The sequence below is a fragment of the Anastrepha ludens genome, chromosome 5 (assembly GCF_028408465.1).
Source record: "Anastrepha ludens isolate Willacy chromosome 5, idAnaLude1.1, whole genome shotgun sequence".
Lineage (NCBI taxonomy): Eukaryota > Metazoa > Arthropoda > Insecta > Diptera > Tephritidae > Anastrepha > Anastrepha ludens.
In genome coordinates this window covers 59,543,002-59,554,376 of record NC_071501.1, presented here as the reverse complement: position 1 = coordinate 59,554,376, position 11,375 = coordinate 59,543,002, and the positions used below count along the sequence as shown (strand labels likewise).

The following is an 11,375-nucleotide window of genomic DNA, read 5'->3' as shown; positions in this document are numbered from 1 at the left end:
GGATTTCGCTCAAGTCGCTTCTTGTATTTTTGAACAATTTCACGTGACGTTGCAGTCTTTTGATGACAATCTCCATGACGTTTCGCGATGCTACCAAGATCATTGTAACGAGTAATGGTGCGATAAAGAAAAACTTTATTTACTTTAAGGTGTTCGAGCTCACGAACTATAGCTGGTTGTGATTTTCCTGCCAAATATAACGCAATCATTATTATTACGTTTGAAATCCATTACTGATTTTGTTAGAAATAGTCAGCTTGCTTTGACAATCTAAAGCCAGAAACAAAAAACATATAAATTTTGTTCTTGGACTACTGCTATCATCGTAAATAGATTCGCCTTGGTGCATGTGTTGTTATGATAATTGTTGAGGGTATTCGGCGAAAACTTTTTGAAGGGTTTATTACGCATTCCCGTTGACAGCCCGGAACTATTATAATATCGCCCACAGAAGTAAGAGAACGATCCAAGTAAAGAAAAACATCCACTTAAATAATACCTTAAAAAAACACTGCAAGACAATTAAATTATTTTCATTTTCCAAGATTTACCAATCAAAATTATTTATTGTTTTTCGAATTATTTTTTCTACCGAAAAGGTTTGTTCCGAATTTGATTTTTATTTACTTATATATTTTTTGCAAAATTTTTAATGGAGGACCCAGACTCAACTTTATTACCTTACATTCTGGAGACGCTCAGCCGCAAGCCAGAGCTCTGTAATGTTTTTGCGTATTTTGTTACTGGACTTGGATTTAATTTTGGATATATGTATGTACATTTACATATTGCAGGTGATACTTTCGAACATATCTGCAAAGAAATCGAGGAACAGCTAATTGCAGATAATAATACAAGTTATGGAAATGTGCGAAAAGCATTGCAACGTGCTCTAACTGTGGGCCAATCTCTAGGCATTATTACTGTGACCAATGAAACTATACGTATGCCTTTTAATTTTCGTGAAAGCTCAGTGAAAAACACGAAAAATGCTCCAACTGCCGCGAACCAGCATGTTCAAAAACCAGCATTTGGAACTAGGAGTCCGGTAGCTCAAAACACCACAGAGAGAAATATAGTTGCACCTTCGAAGACGCCAGTAGTAAATGTAGCATATATTTTTTTTTATTTATTTATTTGTATGTAATACATAAAATGATAAATTTATTGAATTCACTTTAGAATCGTAAGGGGCCAAATAACTTAAAAACACATGGAGGGTATCCTGACTTTATGATTAGGCCACCAATGCGCCCTAGAAATATTCGAGGACGCAGTTATGCCCGAAAAGCTCTCGGTGCGCGAAAATACTCACGTGGCAGATCCAGACGAGGTCGCAAGCGTGGCCGTAGTGGTTATAGGAGACGAGTATCCAGAAGGCGCTAGATTACATTTGTCGAAATTGCTGTTGTTAGTTTTGGTATAAAAATATACGTATGTAAATTGAACGTGCTATTGTTATTTTTTGATTCTGCGCTCTGAAATTCTTAAGAAAATACGGTTGTTCAACACACTTTATGTAAGTTACTTTATACTAAAAAAATACAAGATACAACTTGCCTTTAAGTAAACAAGTTTTGGGCTTTATTTAACTTGCATACGTATTTAGTTCTTTCGAACGATTTCGCTGTTGCAGTATTAAATAGGTAACATCATTTTGGATTTATAGAAAAATATATTGTTTTGAATTTTCTAAATATGAGTTTCGGACTCCTCCGAGCTAGCGCTATTTCGATACTTCTTTAAAAAGCCCGTTCTCGATTCCCTTTCTCATTCGTAAATAACTTCCCAGTTACCCTTCGAATTACCATATATACCTACGAATTCATAAACATACTTATATATAATATTTATTAATTTCTTTATTTGGGAAATCCGATGTTCTACTCTGCTTCATTTGATGGCAGTTGTCCGCTGCTGCCTGGGTTTTCCGCCATTTTCATATCAGGCCAAATCTACGAAAAAGAAAATCAAAATCATCAATACATATGTAAGTGCAATTTGGTATACAAAATGATGTATCTAGAAATCGTATAAGGATACTGCATAAAGCTGGTTGTACTTACATGCATACATACATATGTAAAAACGGATGTCACTATTTTCTTCTCAAACACAATCTTTCTTCTTCATCTTCCTTGACTTCCACATTTTTATATTGCTCAGCAAACTTTGCCAAATCACAACCGAAAAAAGACGCCAGGAGAAGTTGAAATACGTCAAAAGTAACTAAAAAGAAGGATGAAATCAAATTCTTTTCCGTGCCGTTACTTATGCTAAATTTTATCATATTTTCATTAGTTCTTTAGATACAGATGTGTCGTATTATTGATAACTTTAGAAATCACCGTTATATAGAAGGTGGTCGACCGATATCATGGTGGAGTTGGTCCTATTTAAATGGGAAGTTGTACTTACTATATACTATACTATGATTCTCGGAGGGACATCACAAATTTCACTTGAGTTACAGATACAGGCGGACAGACAGAAATATAAATTCTAATTGTATACTAGGATCGCCCATAGGTCGAAATTTCGACGTTATTCGACGTTATATAAATACGGAGAGCAAAATTTAGTCATACCTTTTTTTAGTATTTATAGACATAGAAAAAAGTTGAAACACATATAAATGAATAGCTTATGTTGAAACTTTTTACATGATATACATATGTGAATAGATGTAGTAAAATTGATTTTGTTTGAAAAAGCATAATAAAAAACAATCATTAAATAATCCATGACCATCATAATTTCTGAAACAAATTTATAATAGTATTGATTCACAATATATAGGGTTGTTCAACAGGTGCACTTCAACTTTTTTCCGATAGGGAGGGCGAACGACGCAATATTTTTTATTTTTCGCTTGTCATTTGTAAAAATAATCGTTCTGTTGCTGCTACTTTAAGAGCATTACGGCCATTTTACGGTCCATTTAACAAGTCGTCCCGTTTTGAGGTTATGTGAAGTCATTGGTCTACAGTAACAAGCCGGCGACGATTTGTGAGCTCAGAGCCAATATTGAACGCGAAATTGCTGGAATTTCGGCCGATTTATGCAAAAGGGTGGTCGAAAATTGGGTTCAACGATTGGGCTTCGTAAAACGTGCACGCGGTGGTCATGCAAAAGAAATCGAATTTCATACTTAAATGTATATGTTCAAACGCGATAATAAAAAAAAAAATTAGTTAAAAAAGTCAAACCGTTTGTGTTTTATTCAAAAAAGTTCAAAAGTTGAAGCGCTCTTACTGAAAAACCCTATATATGTTTCAACTTTTTTCTCTGACTATAAATACCAAAAAAAAGTACGACAAAATTTTGCTCTCCATATTAATATATAGATATAGATCATGATTCAATTATTAAAGGTTTGCTCACTAGTGACATTCGATTTTTGACACTCCCTTACAAAAGGTTGTATTTAAAAATGTGAATAAAGTGGAACAAATTAAATCCTTTTTGGTAAAAATGGTAGCAAAATAGTATTTTGTTATTTAAATGGAAAGAAACTGCGAACGGTTTAAAAAATAAATTTTAATTAATATTTGAATGTAAATAATGGTATAGATAGAAGTGATTAGCGGAAATTGCCAAGTTTAATATTAAAACAAGAAATTATTTCACATAATCCAAGATTTTATTTTGTGAATTAATTTTTAAATTTAAAACCAATCACGAAGTTTCGCTAATATGAAACTATTTTGTTAAAAATAAATAAAGAATTGGCACGTACAATTCTGTTAGGTGTTTCGCCGAGATCGTCCTCCTATTTGTAGAGCGCGTTCCACAATTGGAAGGCCCTACAGTTTTAAGCCGATTCCGGTAGATGGTTTTTTATGAGAAGCTCTTTCATACTGGTACTGTGCTTTTCTAAGCCTCCTTTGGACACTTCATCCATCCATAGGAAGGTGGGCTCATTGGAAACAAGTTCTGCCATCTTTTTTATAATGAGGTCTGCAATGTAATCGACTGCGTCGGGACTATTCAATAATTCTCCCTGCTGTAACTCTTTAGCAAACGTTAGCTCTTTGCAAAACATGAGTTCCGTTTAAATCACCACATCATAAGAAATAAAGCTTTGTAAATTCTCCATCTCGATCTCGGATTGCGTCAAATACTCTATCATGTCCTGACTTAAGCCGTATGTATTCCATGTCATACTATCATAGTCCTGAACATACCGATGAAAACTCTTGAGCGAGTTGTTGCTCGTAAGCAGTCCATTTTTAAAATGAAATGTTTTTTCTAATATACAAATTTTACTTTTCCTCCACTTTTAGTCAAAGTTTCTAGAGCAAGCAACCCAGTGTCTTGCTAAGGGAGCCGATTTGTCAAGAGGGAATGAGAAAGCTGCTTACTGAGCAAACCTTTTATTATTGAATCATGGATATAGATATTGTTTGCGCATGGATTATGTCAGATTTCAATATTTTTTTGGTAGAATTTGCGTACCATATGTACAGATAGTATACAGCTATGAACAAAGAAATTACGCATTTATAGTGTCCTCTATAAGAATTGTTATTTCTTAGACGATAATTTCTTATATGATACTCGTACATATTTTTATGCCAATGTTATGCTGTAAATCACATCTTTCTAATATCGGACATTAAGCCCCGTTGTCTTTTGTAAGGTTTCTGTATGCCACGTTTTACTCGAAAGGTATATTATTGCTTTGGACAACGAAATAGCGAAGTTATATATATTTCAATCATTAGTTAAGATGATTAAAGCTAATCAATTCTTGTTTGTTGTTAATGGCAAATATAATAGTTTTCTTTAAAATATTTATTGAGCAGAAAAATGGGAATAGGAACTTACTGCTCAATTGAAAGGAAGAACATTATTTGGGACCTTTACAAAAAGGCACAAAACAAAAGAAAAATTGCAGAAATAATGAGTTGTTCATGTAAAATGGTATACAATTTCATCAAATGTATTAATACAAACAAAAATTTGCGTAAAAGAAACAAAACGTTAAATTCTGGAATATACGTTTTACGAACGAAACTAATAGTAAAATGTTCATCATGAAAAAAGCCAAGAGTTGGATCGCCGGGAGTTTCTCAAAGACCTCAAATCACGGTGGAGGTAACTTGAAAGTTTGGGGATCATTTTCTTGGAATGGGGTAGGCCCAATAGTGAGAATAAATGGCAATATGGATAAGTTTGCTTATCTTGATATTCTCAAAAATACGATGGAGCCATATTCCCTACATACAGCAAAAAGAGCGCAAAATTGCTATCAAAAGACAAAATTGAAGTCTATTATGCCCAGCACAAAGCCCCGACCGTAACCTCATTGAAAATCTGTGGGACGACTTTGGGGTTAAGGTTGAGTAAAACAACTTTAAATGCCAATGAACTTTGGTAAAGAGTACAGGAAGCGTGGAATAGAAAGTTTACCTCGCAGATGTCAAGCAGCTTTAAAAAATAATGGATAGTCATCAAAGTACTAATCAGGTAAGAGATAAATAAACAAATTTAACCAATCTCCTGCAGATGGATAAAAATGCGCTTTTTCACTGTCGAGTTCTACTTACAATTGTAGATATTGAATTGTTATTTATTTAGCATTTCTTATTTATTTTTGATAATATTGAAATAAAATAATAGATTTGGGCAAAAATTATTATTTATTAAATATTATTATTATTATTATTATTATTTATTAAACATAGTATAAAATACAGAAGTACAAAGTATACTAAAGAAATAGAGTACAAGCAGCTTAGGCCATCGACTCTTTAGTTTAATGTTAAGTAGTATTATAGATACATATGAAGTACGTGAAGTATAAAGATAATTAGAACTAAAATTATACATTACATACATTATTACAAAATTTCATATACTTAAATTGCTTTCTTGGATGAAATTATATATATATAAATTGTTTTGCGATGTTACATATTTTAGAGTAGCCGCTGGGTTCGCAAAGCCAAAGTGTTTTTTCCTTAATCTCTCCAAAATTAAACATTCATTGAGGAAATGCTCCGCTGATTCTAATCTGGAGCAGAAAAGACTGGAAGCAGGGGAACCTCCAGTGAGTAAATGCCGATGCGCTACGTTGGTGTGGCCAATCGGGTAAAAATTGATGTAGGTATTACGACGATCGTGGAGGCATTGAACGCCTGCTGGCGGGAGCAACACGAGGCCACATACCGTGTGGACCACTCCCTATGGGTCTTAAGGCCTGAACAGGTCTTAAGATGGCTCCACCCGTTGCACTTGTTGCACCTAACCGAGGTGGAAGTCGGATGGAGCCGTTTATGGCAGACGCAGCAATAGAATACTTCTGGCCCAGGGTTGGATTCAATTCCAGCCCTGAGGAGAAGCATTTGGAGCAAGGTTGCTGCAAGGAGTTGCTCCTGTGACGTAAGGGGTGGGGTGATATGCTGTTCACTAGACAGGGCTGTTCACTGAGGCGGCAGCCCTTGGTCGGGAAAAACCCGAGTCATTCCGGTAACGTAGAACCGGCTGCCATGGGAATGCCCTTATGAGCTACTAAAGGCTGCCTCAACAGAATTTATCTTGGAGCTAACGAAAGTATTCAGCATCATCTTCGAGACCGGAAGAATCGACGAAGCATTATTTAAAACAATATTTCCCCAATATTAAAAAAAGGAAATGCAAATATAGCAAGTAACTATAGGAAAATATCCTTTATGAACTGTATTGCAAAAGTTTTAATGGGATTGATTAATGAAAGACTTACAAACTGGATAGAAAACATTAACATGCTCACTGAATTTCAAGCCGGCTTTAGAAAAAACTTCTCAACGGTGGATAACATATAAAATCTTGCATCTATAGTACATTTAAAGTTTAACGAAAACAAAAAAGTTTATGCATACTTTGTGGATTTCAAAGTGGCTTTCGACAGGGTACCCAGGAGGCCATTAATTTACAAACTTCGACAGATAGGATTATCCAACAAAATAACAAATCTGATTGAAAATATATATTCGAATACGAAAACAGCAGTTTGGACAGGAAGGGAAGTATCAGATTACTTTGAAACCGGTACAGGGGTGAAACAAGGTTGTCCGTTATCACCTTTGCTCTTCACATTATACCTGAATGATCTACATGACTGTTTGAAAGGTGGTCTACTGATTGATGGAATAAATGTACGCCTGATAATATTTGTCTCTTAGCTGATTATCATAATGTCTCGCAAATCTATGATTAAAAAACTAGAAAGATATTGCGCTGAATGGAACATGGAAGTAAATTTAATGAAATCTGAGATGATGGTCTTTAGAAAAGGTGGCCAACTAGCCAAGGCAGAAAAATGGTGGTACAAATTGAGGAAATAAAAGTGGTAGCAGAATATAAATATCTTGGTGTCATTCTCACATCCAAAATGGCGTTTGCTAATTCAGCAAAAGCTAGCATTAATAGTACATGGAACAATTTCTTAGCTAAGCCATACATCTCATACAAAGCTAAATGGAAGCTGTTTCAGGCTGTGTGCAGAGCCATACAAGCATATGCCGCTCAAATATGGGGTTATACGCTGTTCGAAGAAGTAAATAAACTTCAGCGTTATTTTATTAAAAGAATTTTCAAATCACCTGACTTCACCCCGAATTATGCAATAACGCTAGAAACTAACGTAGAACATAGCTACTTATATTCGTTAGAACTATATTACATATGAAATACATTTGGAAAACTATCTATAATTACAACAGCAGTAGACTCCCGCACAAAGTTACACAGTGCAAATTACGAACAAACGTGTTTTGGCTCAAAAAACTCAATGACTTAGATATGGAGTTTGGCCTAAAGCTTGAATAAAACATAACTGATACGGGCTGGCAAGATCGCTGTACCCAGCTTTTATTAATTAAAATTTAAACACGGCAAAACAAAAAGCACTATCAATCACCACACGAATATATAAACACTTAGATCACTCAAAAGGAGAATCATACTTTAGAGAAGATATGCGGTTAACTGACTTAACAACAATATTTAAAGCAAGATGTGGTTTGTTAAAACTGAATGCAATAGCTTATGGAAACGCCGTAAAAATTTGCACACTATGCAACTCAAACGAAGAAGAAGACATGTATCACTTCTTAGGAAGGTGCCCTGTACTGAAGGAAATCAGACAAAGATACTTAAATGCAGAGAAGCTAAACGACGCTGAAGTAATATATATACTAAATTGCCAAATAATTAGCCATATTAATTAGCAATCAATTGAAGATATATTTGAAAAATTAATCGAAACGATTAAATATAAATTATAATATATATATAATGGCACGTTACACCCTTTTTGGGTGTTTGGCCGAGCTCCTTCTCCTATTTGTGGTGTGCGTCTTGATGTTGTTCTACAAATGGAGCGACCTATAGTTTTAAGCCGACCCCTAACGCCAGATATTTTTTATGAAGAGCTTTTTCATGGACGAAATACACTCGGAGGTTTGCCATTGCCTGCCGAGGGGCGACCGCTATTAGAAAAATGTTTTTCTTAATTTTGGTGTTTCGCCGAGATTCGAACCTACGTTCTCTCTGTGAATTCCGAATGGTAGTCACGCACCAACCCATCCGGCTACGACAGCCGCCAAATATAAATTATTACACCTTGTCTGTTTCCATTATCTGTCGTAGCATTTTCATTTTCATAATTGTGTTTGGCGAATTCGAACAACTTTTTTCCATTGCGGAGTACAAATTAATTATTTTATTAAGATTTTATAAATAATAATTAAAGTAAAAAAGGTACTAACTGCTTTAAATTATATAAAGTGTGTGTGAAAGTAAAACAATAGAGATCAGTACTCATTTTCATACGGAAAAGCCGTTTTGTGGTTAACAAATTAAAAAAAACTAACTTCAAAGAACTCGAAAATTAAAAGTTTCAGCTATATTTGGAGAGGGGAGAACTCATTGGGGTACGCAGAACGGAACACTGTGGGAAAATTTGTATCGTATACATACCTGCCTTTTAAAAGCTAGACTTCGATATAAAACTTTGCTCATTATAAATGTTAATTAAGGCACAGTTATTACAAGTTTGCCACGCAAATGCCCTCGTTGCATCTTATCAAAAGCGTCCGGCAACTGTTCAAAAGTAAACGAACTATCAATGAGCGGCAACAGCTGAAATGGACACACTTGTATGAAATATTTAATCAAAACGGTCAAAAAATTCCACTTACCTGTTTCTTCTCTACCAATTGCGAAAGCAGTTCAATTCCTTGCGGAGCTGGCGTAAAGAAGCCCCATTTCAATAGCCCACCATTTGAATATATAGCCTTTGTATTTGTTTCGACCATATCGGTAACATTTTTTATCATTCCCAAACCAAAGCCCAAATTGTCCAAGTTTCGTACAAAAGGGGGTGAAAATGTTATATATTGACGAAACGGGAAACGAATTTTATTAGCCTGCTCTATTCCTTGACCCGCGCAGTCCAAGACAATATCGAAGGGTGCATAGCTGCTCAACGCATCGAACTCTGTGGCATTTTTATAGTTTACAACATAATCTGCACCTAGATTTTTTACTAGTTCAATTGCATCTTCACTGCAAGTTGCAAATATAGTAGCCTTTTGTGATTTTAATATTTGTATTGTCAATGACCCTACACTACCAGAGCCACCCATCACCAAAACTCGTTTATTTGCACCGCCGCCTGTACTGGATATTGCACCACAAATGCCGCCTAAGCGACCAGTAACGTAAAGCCCAGACCATGCGGTCAGTCCGCCATAGAGAACAGATGCTGCTTGTTCATTAGATAAACCTTTGGGAGCTGCTGATAACTAAAAATCGATTTATATTTGTATAAAAATATTTAAAAATTCTTTCAATTTACGCAATAATCCGGTACAACAACGTATTGGGCATGTGATCCATTTAATTGCAGAGGAACCACACCCCATACTCGCTCACCCACTCGAACTCCATTTTTGGCTCCCATTCCACATTGTATAACTTCGCCACAAAATTCACGGCCCAGGATTAAAGGAAATTCTATCGCACTTGAAAATTTACATCGCAACATGTTGAACATTTTCGATCCATACCCTTCTGTTTATGTAAGAAATTTGGTTTTGAAAAATTGGTACAATTTGTTGATATTTACCCAACATTGCAACATCAATAGGATTAACTGTCGTAGCGTGAACGCGAACCAAACAGTCAGAAGAACTTTGGATCTGCGGCATCCTTAGACCCTTCGCGTACTGCAGTTCTTCAGTATGACCATAATTGTGTATTTGCCAGCCAACCATTTTTAATTTTCCATCAAGACATGAGTGATTTTTACTTTCAGCAGTTGATTTGAAGGATTTGGAATTATTTGTAGCGCAGTAGCGTACTGAAGAAAAGTAACTGCGTTCCAAATGATTTAGATTTCTGAACCACATTTCGAATTACAATGTGAGACCCAATGCGTACTTCTATCCATAGCATTGATAACATAGATAGATTCTTACATTGGCGACATACAGTGCTGCCAGCTTTTGAATTTTAATAAAGCACCAAAACTCGAAACAACTGCGTTTAGACGCGTTCTTTCAAGTGACAAAATTTTTTCTCATAAAAGAACACTGAACGATTTCTGTGTGGTTATAGTTTTCAAAATGGACTAAATCTAGTCCTTAAGTGGTAAACTTTCAATGGTTCTATCAACAGATCATTACAACAATGCATTTCATATCTACATGTACACACGGACATTGTACATATCCATAAGTACAAACACTCTCAGCTGGTTATCAAAAAATGTCCACAGCCGAGATCACCTGATTCCAAAACGTTCTTTTATGTAATAGGTTGCATAAAAAAAGCAATTAAATTTCAAAGAAAGTCGTATCAAAAATCTAAAACTTGACTAAGAATTCAGATATTTCTCAATAAAAAGCAATATATGCGGCGACGGTCGAAAAGGACTCATTACGGAAGGCCCACAAATTCAGGCCCGCGCACATTTTACTAAAACTTAATTTGCAATTGCTGTTAATTTTTGGAATTAAAGAAACTCATAGATGATGAGAGTTATAGTTTGTAATATCAGAGGACTGGACGCAAATTTAACCAGGACGAGATTTTATTCTATTTATCCGATTTCAATAACAATTAAGTCGGATTTAAATGAATTGCGGATCCTCCAAGTTTAGGCGAGTTTTATTAAGTTGCTAAATGGGTTTAAATCTACCCAAAATTGCGCATGACAACCACCTTTTTTCAAATTTTACTTGCGTCGAAGTTTTTTCTAAGTTCATGATTTCCACCAAATTTTAATAATTTTGACTCACTTATAAAGGAGTTATCAAGTTTTTTTATTTCTGTTTATTAATTATTGTTATACCGGAGGCAGACTCGGTTTTACATTGATTTCG

At 35.1% G+C, this 11,375-nt stretch overlaps 2 protein-coding genes across 5 annotated transcripts; one reads left to right on the top strand and one right to left on the bottom strand.

Moving 5' to 3' along the window:
- The first annotated feature begins 635 nt into the window (after positions 1-635).
- Positions 636-1,448, top strand: LOC128862905 (uncharacterized). Of its 2 annotated transcripts, none has more exons than XM_054101720.1 (3): positions 636-719; positions 795-1,102; positions 1,183-1,448. In XM_054101720.1, the coding sequence occupies exons 1-3, from the start codon at positions 653-655 to the stop codon at positions 1,384-1,386; spliced, it is 579 nt and encodes a 192-aa protein (XP_053957695.1). In that variant the 5' UTR covers positions 636-652; the 3' UTR covers positions 1,387-1,448. The 2 variants fall into 2 exon arrangements, with proteins under 2 accessions (XP_053957695.1, XP_053957694.1); XM_054101719.1 differs by having other exon boundaries at positions 795-1,108.
- Positions 1,371-10,473, bottom strand: LOC128862904 (reticulon-4-interacting protein 1 homolog, mitochondrial). Of its 3 annotated transcripts, none has more exons than XR_008454560.1 (6): positions 10,118-10,473; positions 9,848-10,059; positions 9,189-9,794; positions 8,968-9,129; positions 2,067-2,229; positions 1,371-1,955 (listed from the first exon to the last, which is right to left on the bottom strand). XR_008454560.1 is itself a non-coding variant. In XM_054101718.1 (4 exons), the coding sequence occupies exons 1-4, from the start codon at positions 10,398-10,400 to the stop codon at positions 9,022-9,024; spliced, it is 1,212 nt and encodes a 403-aa protein (XP_053957693.1). In that variant the 5' UTR covers positions 10,401-10,472; the 3' UTR covers positions 5,691-9,021. The 3 variants fall into 3 exon arrangements, 1 of the variants encoding a protein (XP_053957693.1); XR_008454559.1 differs by having other exon boundaries at positions 1,372-1,955; positions 9,848-10,062; positions 10,118-10,472; XM_054101718.1 differs by lacking the exons at positions 1,371-1,955; positions 2,067-2,229 and having other exon boundaries at positions 5,691-9,129; positions 9,848-10,062; positions 10,118-10,472.
- Positions 10,474-11,375: the final 902 nt, after the last annotated feature.